This window comes from Cydia strobilella, chromosome 21 (assembly GCF_947568885.1).
Source record: "Cydia strobilella chromosome 21, ilCydStro3.1, whole genome shotgun sequence".
Lineage (NCBI taxonomy): Eukaryota > Metazoa > Arthropoda > Insecta > Lepidoptera > Tortricidae > Cydia > Cydia strobilella.
In genome coordinates, this window is record NC_086061.1 from 2,282,144 (window position 1) to 2,294,158 (window position 12,015).

The 12,015-nt window shown below is 41.6% G+C and overlaps 1 protein-coding gene across 1 annotated transcript in view; it reads left to right on the plus strand.

The window, feature by feature from the left end:
• The window catches only part of LOC134751067 (uncharacterized), a 164,481-nt gene that overhangs the window by 20,957 nt on the left and 131,509 nt on the right, over nucleotides 1–12,015 (plus strand). The window contains exons 3-12 of the mRNA XM_063686412.1: nucleotides 1,341–1,534; nucleotides 2,806–2,891; nucleotides 6,748–6,935; nucleotides 7,662–7,793; nucleotides 8,034–8,203; nucleotides 8,730–8,951; nucleotides 9,163–9,367; nucleotides 10,434–10,538; nucleotides 10,889–11,007; nucleotides 11,442–11,586. Coding sequence (XP_063542482.1) covers nucleotides 1,341–1,534; nucleotides 2,806–2,891; nucleotides 6,748–6,935; nucleotides 7,662–7,793; nucleotides 8,034–8,203; nucleotides 8,730–8,951; nucleotides 9,163–9,367; nucleotides 10,434–10,538; nucleotides 10,889–11,007; nucleotides 11,442–11,586 — 1,566 coding nt within the window. The remainder of the gene's footprint in view (nucleotides 1–1,340; nucleotides 1,535–2,805; nucleotides 2,892–6,747; nucleotides 6,936–7,661; nucleotides 7,794–8,033; nucleotides 8,204–8,729; nucleotides 8,952–9,162; nucleotides 9,368–10,433; nucleotides 10,539–10,888; nucleotides 11,008–11,441; nucleotides 11,587–12,015) is intronic.

Consider the following 12,015-nt stretch of genomic DNA (forward strand, 5'->3'; position numbering starts at 1 on the left):
AACATCCTTGTATCGTAAGTGCTGGCCACCACTTCTACGCTTATATACCATTCTGGAGTTCTGAAAAGAAGATGCGCTTCGCCACTCTGTCTTCTGACATCCGAGACACGTGCCTACACCACCGCAGCTGCCGCCTCATCAGATACACCTCAAATATAAATATCTTATAATATCTTATTCGTAAAAGAGATTTGCTCCGTAATCAGGACATTTGTCTTAACTGCTGTAATTAACATGAGAAAGTTACGTTGTAAAATCGCTACTTACCAATAAAACCTATCTGTAATCTTCTTGTTATTTATTGTTCCCGTTTGCGTCTTGTACGAACTACTAATTACGACAAACAGGTACAAGTATTAATTACACTCTATTAGCTCCAATATACGGCTCAATTTCTTGTAACATTCAGTGCGGTATTGGTCTATTGTTGGTCGTATCATCATAATTATTTTTTCCCAAAGCACGCGAATCGAGATTAAATCTTTAATAAGCTGCAGATGGCTTTGTTCGGTTCATTTGTATGTTAATGTAGAAACTTCAGAGACATGTTAAGATCTCTATTAAGTTATGTTATACTCGTACTCTCTCTGGCTTGTTATTTGACGCCGAAATAAAATGTATATTTCATGATTTTAAACTATATTTAATAATAATAACAAAGCATTATGTTTTCTCGCACATTTTACTGAGTTCAAAAGATGTACTTTAAAAGTTTCATTATAAATATTGTTGATATCCCTCACTAGATCGAGGACTGTTACTATTTGTGTATGTAGATATTTTTGCTGTGCGTGAAATTAGTTATTTGTGCAACAAGAGAAGAAAGTTGGTTTTTCTTGCGAGTGTTTATTTTGAGTCCCGAGAAAGCGAAAGAGCGAGTGATTCTAAGGTAGAATCTTGAGCGTAGCGAGGGACTCAAAAACACGAGATGTAAAATAACTTTGCTCTCGTGTTGCACACATAATTTTTCACCTCAGTAGTGAGAACATATTAAAGGTTAAAATGTATTTCGAATTACACAGAATAAACAGAAAAAAAAGTATTATAATATGTACGATACGATAAGATACGATACGATACGATACGATACGAGACGAGACGAGACGAGATTGCTTATAAATCGACTAGTTAAAGCGTAAAATCAATACAAAATTTATGTCGAAAACGCAAGACGTTTCGTTTCAGTGTTGTCAGTCCTTACGTCGTTATATTTACAGGTATACATTTTAATGTACTAAGCTCCTTAAGCTCCTTCAAATTGTACGTCCAGATTTGTCTTGATGAAATGTAGAGGTATTTAGTGAGTTCAATAAATTTAAATGGATTTTCTTCTCCCTCAGATCTCTGACATCGTGGTGGGCCAAGAGCCAAACGTGACAGCCCGCGAGGCGCTGCTGAGCTGGGCACGGCGGTCGACGGCCAAGTACCCCGGCGTGCGGGTCACGGACTTCACGTCCTCCTGGCGGGACGGGCTCGCCTTCAACGCGCTCATACACAGGAACCGGCCTGATCTGATAGACTGGCGTAATATCAGGTAAGAATAAAGCGACGGCAGCAGAATGAATCAAGCTTACGACTTTCAATCTGTAAGTTATGGCTTCGAACCCCGGTTTATGTTGAGGAAACGGACTGACTGCATCAGGGGCTTGATTCTCCTGATTGGTTGTAATGTTATTCATGTCTCATGCTGAAGCTTCTTGTATAGAATGCTCGTGAGATAGAAGTTGAGCAGGGATCTTTTTGCAATTCCCCTCCCCTTCTCCTCGGAATAATCTCATCTGTATTTAGTGGTGTTAAACAAGGAGATGACATCGGAAATGACTTCCACCCTGACACGCATATCATCTTTAAGTAGAACCAGAAAGGATGCTTCTATTAATCGAATGAATACGCTTATTATTATTAAAAAACAAAGCCATAATTTGGGTATGCACCATTCCAAATAAGTTGACACCGGACCAGAATCTGACATTTATCGCGCTGTAAACATGCACACTATTAAGCGGTCCCGTTAGTATCACAAGATTCGCAAGCTTTCTTCTCAGGGCTAATGAAAGCTAATTTGCGTCGTGTGAAAATGATCGTTAACACACATCCTCAAGCCCGTTAACATTCCACAATGCCTGAAAACTCGCCTTTTTAACCAATGTATCCTGCCCACCATGACCTACGGTGTTGAGACATGGACACTCGCTAAAGGAGCGCTCCATGCTCGGCATCAAACTTCAAGACCGAGTGAGGCATATCGAGATCCTACGCCGCACCAAGGTGCAAGACCTCAGATACGTCATTAACAAACTTAAATGGAGCTGGGCGGGACATGTTGCCAGGCAGAGTGATGGCAACATGTCCCATGTTTGGCAGGTGGGCCAAAATGTTAACGGAATGGTGGCCCCTTTCAGACGAAAAGAGTGCCTGACATCCGTTGGCTCGTTGGGTGGACGACATTCGGAAGATTGCGGGTCACTTCTGGATCAGATTGACTTAGGACCGGGATAAGTGGCGTAGAGAGGTCTAAGCTCAGTATTGGGCGATAAAAGGCTGATATGATGATATGATGAACACATTATGACGTCAGCTTTGATATTTTATTGCAGGGATGAACTTACTGTTAACTTTATTATTAGTGTAATCGTACTTGTACATTTACCTCAATGTGTGTGTGAAATGTTTTAATACCCTTTCTGGAACATTTGCCCCAATCGTATTTAAACTTTGTGGGGCATATTGGTATACGCTATTTAGTTGACAATACGATTAGGCCTAATGGGTGCTATGACTAAAATGATAAATTTTATTCTCCAGGTCAAGGCAGGTCCGCGAGCGATTGGAGACAGCATTCCACGTGGTCGAAAAGGAGTATGGAGTCACCAGGCTACTTGATCCCGAAGGTAATTTCACAATTCTTACTAATCAATACTCTCAGTACAAATATGTAGGATGTAAAATATAAAAATCTGGAAAAGCTTTAAATAGCCTTTATAAATTGCGACTCTTACATAACGTTCTTAGCAAATAAATTATTGTCAAAATTTGGGTTACTTCTGAATTCATGTGCTCTATAAAACTTTTAGTCAAATTTTAACTGTTGTTTTTTGATGTTCTGAGATTTTATTTTATCTATATCTGACAATTAACGTACTAAGGAGGTGTTTAATAAAATTACACCATGGATTGCTATACGTTGCTCTTTTTAAGAAGCTAAGTTAAGGTAGGGGCCCCGTTGCCGACTGGTTTGACCATCGAACGCTCTCATCCTCAAGCGTCCCAGCTCTCCGCTTAACACGCTTGAGGTCAGCTATTGACATGTCAGCGTTGCGGGCAACGTCCCCGGGGCTCACGACTCACATGTCAACAATTATCTCGCCGGGCATGACCGACCTGCATTGAGGCGATGACGGGACTTTAAGAGTGTAAAAGCTCACTAATCGCGACACGACGTCACAACCGCCAAATGTAGGTACGGTCGGTGCCCCAACTTAACTCCAACATTCAATTGTGTAATTCATTATTATTGTTGTGATTATTTCATTATATTTTTTGTTGATTTTATTGTGTACTATACAATTGTATTAGCATGCATTTAAGTATGTTTTATTGCAAATAAAGTGATCGATTGATTTAGTACGCACGTCGCCATACTAAGGTCCGTTAGCACCAAACCGTCTGTCACCGTTAAATAGTTCGCTAAATTTTATTGTATTGGAAGTCTCATAGTTTACAGTTGAGTGACGCCACTCAGTCCGTCAACTGTGGTTAGTGCAACCGGCCCTAATTGTACAGAAAAGTGGATACTCATGTTAGGGAACCGACTGTACAATGTGGCCTGTTTGAGAAACGAAATTTCCATACAAAACGCGCTTTTTCGATTGAATATGAAAAAATATTGCTTTTAAAATATTACTGAATGCTTTGGCACTGATGAATGGAAGCACAGGTTTCTCCTACTCTTTGGGAGCACTAAACCAATAAAATTGTATATGTACCATACGCTTCCCTCGTCCTTCCCACCTGTCCACGCGCCCTAGCCACGTATCGTAACGGTTCCGCGCCGGCGCCCGCGCCGGTGCATCGATGAATCGATCGCGATTATGCTAAACAATCGATTATGCGACGCTCCACCGCGTCCGGTTCGGAAGTGAAGGTTTAAGTGGACAATAACGACTGATATGCGCTCTTTAATTAATTTTTTTCAAACATGCTATGTAATATTGATATTACGTTCTTTATAATAGGCTGGGAAGTATCACGTCTCCGGCGCGGCTAGACGAGGGGCCTGTAATGAAATTTCATACAAAGTTGCAGGCCTAGGCCGGGAAGTGGCTCTTTTTTTAAAATTTCTATTTCACATATAATTGTGACACAGCATCATGGCATTCAGCCATAAAAAAAAACTATAAGCAATATTTGCTTTTTGGTTCGTTTATGACATTCTGCCAATACGCCTATAAAAAAAACAATAAACGATATTTGATCTATATATATAGTTGGTCAAGCAAATCTTGTCAGTAAATAAGAACAAAAAAAAACTATACTCCTCCTTTTCTTTTGGGTGTTAGTACTAGTGTAAGACAAAGATAGTATGATTGAAGATGATACATTAAACGTTTGAGAAAAGCACTATACATACATCGGCGTGAAAAGGGGTTGTCGGCCTCATAACTATCTGCCCTCACTACGTTCGGCCGTATATTCTATTCGGCCGGCAGCCCCTTCCTTCCCGGCCTCTGTAGTAATGACTATTCATCTGTTTTTATTAGATTTATGTAATGATAAATCACTTGCCGGTCGGTGCATAAACCTCTGGATTACGTAATTTTGTTGTGGCTACAAACAATTTACGTCTTATAGCAGAGCTGCCTTATAATATTCTATGTTATTTTGTTTAGAAATGCGAAGCCTTCCTAGTAAGTAAGCTAAACAAATAGGTTGTTGGCTCATGCGCTATTTACGGCGGTTATGGCAAATGCTACAAAAACATACAGTGCCATAAACATTTTATTACCTACATATATACTAGCTCAAAAACAATGAACGGACGATTTCAAACAATTTCAAGATATTTTTAAGTGGTGGTAAGTTGGTCAGGGTTGTCAAATTATAATTTATTTCAGTGCATTAAAATTGTAATACTATATTTTGAGTAGAGAAATCCATTTAATTATAAGATTTAATCACGTCCTCACGGCGAGCAACGTGTGAATTTTATATTTATTTATAAACTAGCTATTTTACCTGTATAAAAATCCTTGCAAAATAACGAGGTGTTACGGCGCTAGTGCTCTACTGACTGCTAAGTGGACGTTCTTTAAACCGGCGTGTTTACCTCTATCAAGCATCTTTTCACAACTTGGAAAGCTAGTAACCATTAATAGACCCCGTGACAGTCGTGACGTTTGTCATATTCGAAATATGAAGGCTCTCCTCCATATTCCAATGGGAAGGGATTTGCTCACTGCGGGTCAACCCTGCCCCATGAGAGCTGCGCAGGAGTTTACGAGGCATTGTTTACGGCCGCCTCGCATGACGTCACTCGCAAAAAATACACCCATTACCAGTGCAAAGCATATTTATTTGTTCCGAGTTTAAACATAAAGCCAACGTTGAACTTGATTTATGTGAGAATGTGACATGATACATAACGTCACAGATATTTACGTGCTGAGACGTTAGTAAAGTATACTTTATATTTGAATATTGAAGTATACTTTCCGTTCTAACAAAGAATGGATGTGCCTAGGTACTTAGGGATAGCTAAAAATCCGTTTGAATGATTATTACATTGATCGTCAATTAATTTACCTACTATTAATTCAGATTTCTAGATCAGACTACCTCCAACCAAATAAAACCTTGAAAGGTCTTGTCGGTTAAGTAAGCAAGTAAACATTGCAAATTAAATAAAAATCTGGTTTAAGATAAGATAAATCTAAGGCGAACACATAATTGTGAAAAACGGAAACAGGCAAAACGGAGCATATATCGCTTATCTTAAATTGGAGTCAGTACGGAACCTTACATCAGAATCGCACTTGCAGTAAATTGCTAAAACAGTAGTAAGTCGCGGCTGGGCACGTATGAGTTGTCGCGTGGCGTAAATAATCGCGCAGCCTTCCTTTGTCGGCGAGTGGCGACCCCGCAAATAACAAATCGTTTGGAATTAACCACCGCGGTTAGGTACATAGGTACCCACAATGACTGATTTAATGGTTTATGAAGATGCTCTTGTAAATGAGTCAAACACAAAACTGTGTGTCTTTCCTGTATATATACCCAAAAGTAAAGGGCTATAAAGGTTAATGATTATGGTTAATTTTCTTATTTAACCCTTATCCACATGAAAAGGTTACTTGGATAAGTATGTAACTTTTAAAACCCTTTTTATGTGCAAATAAATGATTATGATTATGATAAAATCATTACCCACATGCCCACAGGCTGTTAACTATTGTCCACATGAGAGAAAACTGTACAGTTTTGATAAACACAGTTTATGAAGATGGAGATCATTTGACATACAATAAGCCACTAAAGCCTGACTTCGAATAATGTACGTTGAATATAATTTTCAGTCATCGTTCTCTGTCGTTCCCTTGTCGTCCACATTGTTAACTCCTTGATCATAAATCTTGTTGCAAGGAATAAGGTCTAATCTATTGCTGGCCACTGACAATTAGATGGTTGTAGACGCTCAAGAGACTTCACCTTCCCCTGGTCCACGTAAAATAACCTATGGATGTATTCCAGATGTGGACACCCACGAGCCGGACGAGAAGTCCCTCATCACGTACATCTCGTCGCTGTACGAGACGTTCCCCGAGCCGGCGGCCGTGCACCCGCTGTTCGACGCGGAGTCGCAGCGCCGCGCCGCCGCCTACACCGAGCAGGCGGCCTCGCACCGCGCCTGGCTGCACGAGAACATTGCGTTACTGCAGGTAGGACACCCACGAGGACGAACAGTCCCTCCTCACGTACATCTCGTCGCTGTACGAGACTTTCCAGTTCCGCTACTGCATGCAGGTATGCTACAAGTCTCAAAAATCCCCTAGCTTTTGATTAGGCATACACTCCGAAGGGATCCTGACCACATACTGAGGCAAGCTGAGGAAAGCGAAAACGTTGCCGTCCAAAGCAGACCTGGCGACTCAAACAAGAAGCTCAAGACCGATCCAGATAGCGGCGCACTGTGGATGCCCTATGCCCCATTTAGAGGACATAGGACGTTAAGTAAGTAATCTCTACTTGCTCTTGAGCAGACTGCGCTGTTTGAGGATCCTTCATGACCCACTTGATTTTCAATTAGGCAGTTCGGGAATATTTCACTGATACAATTATTAACTTTGACCATCGTGCTCTTGACCGAATTTAGCGCATGTCTGCTCCAAAATATTGCCTTGCTGCAGGTATATGATATTACAAGGACTATAGGATATGCACTCTGTCTCGCAGCATAAAAATAATCGATGGGACATCAGAAACTTCACAACGTAAAAGATTTTCACTGGATTCTTCACAAGATGTGTCACTGCACATCAGATTATACCGGCAACGTGCCAAGATTACAGGCTGTTTACCTTATCTGAATGGCTAATCCAGGAAGGACCAATAAGATCCCAATGAGCTGTCGTGAGGAATGTCTGAAATGTTGTTGTGTTCCCCAGGACCGTGCTTTCCCGTCAACTTTGATCGAGATGAAGAAGCTGCTCAGCGAGAGCACGCGGTTCCGCAGCGAAGAGGTACCCATCAGGCAGCGGGAGAAGCAGAAGTTGTTCCACCAGTATAGGGAGTTAGAGGTAACTTTTATATCCACACGTCTCTTGCAGTGATTCTTAATTTCAGATAGCATTTATGAAAGACTGAGGCCAACTCTTGAAAAAGTATCCGACCGGCTTATGTGGTAATCAGCTGTCGCTTTATACAAACACAAGGCACAGACAGTATCAATGGAGTATCCGATACACTACAAAGTCAACTTCCAATGAAATATTTTCAATCTTAGATATCATAATGAATTTCTAAAATTGTGATTTCAGAAATATTTCGAATCTGTGGGAGAATGCGACATAGAGCCGACGCTCCGGCCGGAGGCGCTGGAGCAGGCTTGGGCGCGGCTGCTGATGGCGCAGCAGGAGCGCGAGCGCGACCTCGCCGACGAGATCCGCCGCCTCGAGCGCCTGCAGCGCCGGGCGGAGAAGCTGCACAGGTAATGACTAACTTGAACTGCATCTAGTTTCCCCTTCGAGTTGGAAACTTGGAAGGTTAAACGCCATGCGCTTCTGCCTTCCGTAATTACTTGTTGTTTTGTCTTTGAAATGGAGAAAAAGAACAGGATACAGGATGAAGACGAAAGGCCAAAGTTAAAAAAATCTGAAGAACGTTACACGGACGAAAAATTAAAATTATTTTTACAATAACGCTATGTTAGTTAAGTTAATACGTCTCACGATAGTTTTAATTTCGATTATTTTTACAATGTTAAGTTTTGCATTCCATTCCTCTTCTCGTTCGGGTGCCGTCTGTTATCGCAGTTTTGCGTCAATCATCATAACAATTCCAATCTCTGAAAAATTACCAAGAGCTTTTTGAAACCTTCGGAGTAGATTTCTAAGCTAAGATATTCTTCTTCCGGACACTTCTTTTAAGTCGAATTCCATTCCTTTAGCCTTGGATTTTATTTAGATGGTGCGAACGATAATATCCTTTCTTACGTATCTCATATGTTTTTCCAGAGACATAAAACAAACAGAGTCCGGCCTCGACAGCGTCGAGCGTCACATCGAGAACGAGATCCGGCGCGTGGAGCGCGGCGTGCACCCCGCCGAGGCCAAGATGGCGGCCGAGCAGATCGAGCAAGAACTTAGGACCATGGAGAACACCATCCACGAGATGTTCCAGGACGCGCAGGCGCTCAAGGAGGGACGGTACCCTCAGGCCTCGGATCTACAGCGACGGTGAGATTGTCACTGTGTTCTACTCAGAATATCATCTCAAAATGCATATGCAGCCAGGCCAAACAATCCCGTAGCTACATTTTCTGGTCCCATCGCGGGGAAAGACGCGAATCCTCCTAGTGTGCATGTTACGTTAAAGCTGACATGTTAAAGCGATTAAAGCTTACAGAAATGAATAGCTATAACTCACTTTTAATGCTTGTTATTTCAGCGTCCAACAAATCCACGACCGCTGGCTGAGCGCGCGACAAGCGTTCACCGGCCGCCTTCTACCGCGACTATCGTCCGTGCGACTACCCGTCCAGCAGACCACCGTCCGGCGCGAGACGCGCACCGTGCTGGAGACGCGCGTCCACGACGCAGATCCGCTGTTCCAGCAGCTGCAGGACGCCACAAAGTGGTGCAAGGACCGCCTGGTTAGTACTCACCTACTTCACTAGTTCAGTAACTTTAGGTTGATCGACCAGTTGACGACTAATATGCGTAAGCTCATTTCGTCCTGCGTATCATGATCCGTACTCTGGTATGAAAGCGGTGTCAGACTAATTCTAAACCTTACAGCGATAAGATAAAGTCAAATTATACCACATAATGGAAGTCGTGTAAAAGCCGCAGCTGTGCATTTCTGCCACCTTCTTTTAAGATACCTATCAGGTGTTTTTGGACCGAAGTTCCTTATCGGAAAGTTTGCGTATGGGGGCTAGGCGAAAAGAAGTAAGATTTAGCCGTCACAGACCATATTACTGCGATAGATAATGTTTGATATTGGCTTCACATATATTACTGTGATTGATACAAATGTTTGATATTGGCTTCACATATCATATTACTGTGATAGATGCAAATGTTGGCGTTACATACCATATTACTGCGATATATGCAAATGTTTGATATTGGCTTCACATATCATATTACTGTGATAGATGCAAAAGTTTGATATTGGCGTCACAAGCCATTCTAGAGAACAGAACAGAAGAGTACAGGCCAGGTTAGAACAGAACGGAAAAAAACAAAATAATTACGAGAACCCAAGAACACGAGAACACAAGAGACAAAAGACAAGATAAAAACATGAGCATGAGCATGAGCATGAACAGTACGTCGCCAGCTTTTCCTAACTTCGTTCCAACCGAGTGTTCCACGACACTTACCATTTATTTATTTTTAGACATTTCTTCTCTGATATTATTTATGTCATTAATTATTACCTCTTTTCTAAAGTAGCTCTTACACATATAATTAATTGTTGTATTGGATAGATTGTATTGATTACTTTATAATGAATAACAATAAAGGAGACATTGAAACTCTAAGAACAAATTAAATTATTTTCTATGAAAATATTTTTATTTGTTGAGACGTTGAAAGTTACTATCTAAAAGTTATATCTTACAGTTCGTGACTTTAAACTCCCCCTTATTCCTCAAGTAGATGTTTAAACAAAAGAACGGTAATAAATCCCTGTTGGTATTGTTATTGCAGAAGAAACTCCACGAAGCAGAGTACGGGTCGGACCTGCCCGGCGTGCAGCACGAGCTCGACAAGCACCAGCGCGAGCACAAGACCATCGACCAGTTCCATTCCAAGGCATGTATCCAACTTGTCTACAATAGAACCATCCTCAATACACTTAACTGTGAACCTTATTTCAAGGAAATAAGGTCCAGTTTTATTCTAAGGCATATATTCTATTTAAGAAACGTGATCGACAAGATCGTGATCCTTTCCATTCTGTCGAATTACACGTACAGGTCGATTCACGTAAGGTGGCGCGAATGGAATGAACGAAACGAATTATATTTGTCATTTTGTGACTGACTGTTACACACATACATATTTCCATTCCCTCATTCATTCCTTTCGTGCCGGCTTTCGTGATAGGAAGTGTATGTAAAGCTTGAAAATACTAAAACTTTCTAATTATGATTCATGTCCAGGTGGAGCAGTGCGTGCACCACCGCGCCAACTTCTCCGGCGAGGAGCTCACGCTCTACAACCAGCATCTCAACCAGCTGCAGAAGCTCTACGCTGAGCTGCTCTCTACCAGCACCAAGCGGTAATTATGAACATTTTGTTGTTTAATTATACGAACGTGTCTACCGCGATTTAATTTCATTCAAGCTGGTGCAACTCAGCTGAAACGTCAGAATATAAGGTAAAAAAAATAAAATCCAAACAAAATAAACAAGAGAAAAACATACATATTCATCGTGTTCGAAATTCAAATGACTTTTGCACGCTAGCGGATAAAATACACTTTCGTACGCAGATTTCGCGCTATAAACTGAGGTTTTCCGAGCGAGTGAGGTGAAAAGTAAATTCGCGTTAGACCCGATTGTAAATGTGATTAAATACGGGGCTTTTGTGTTGCCAACTATGGTTCACACACGCTCTCTATTTCAGTAGTAATTCAGGTCAAAAACGCTTGAATATAAATAAAAAAATAAAGCTGGAGTGTCCCAAAATGAACCATATTGTGTATATTTGCAGTATGTCGGACCTGGACGCGCTGCAGGAGTTCCTGCAGAGCGCCACGGCCGAGCTGAACTGGCTCAACGAGAAGGAGCAGGTGGAGCTGTCCCGTGACTGGGCCGACCCGCACATCAACCTGCCCGCCGTGCAGCATTACTATGAGGTACTACACATACATACATACATACATACATACATACATACAATCACGCCCGAAGAGACCGCGGATTTCCACTTGCTACGATCCTGACATACCTCTTTCGCTTCCTTCACTTTCATAACATTCTTCATACACGCTCGCCGGTTTAGGCTGCTCTTGACCTGGCCTTTCTTCTGGATTTCCCCGATCTGATCAAAGAAAGTCCGCCGAGGTCTACCCCTTCCAACTCTCGCTTCTACTTCTCCCTTATACACTCTCTTTGTTAGCCTGCTTTCACTCATTCTTTCCACGACACATACACATATCAAACAAAAACGACCTTAAAACTCTTGCAATTAGAGTTGAAATTTGACTGTTATTTCGGATACGTTATCGTGTCCATGGGATTCAAAAGTTAAATACTTAGTAGTTTGCCCCGAAAAAAGACCCCAT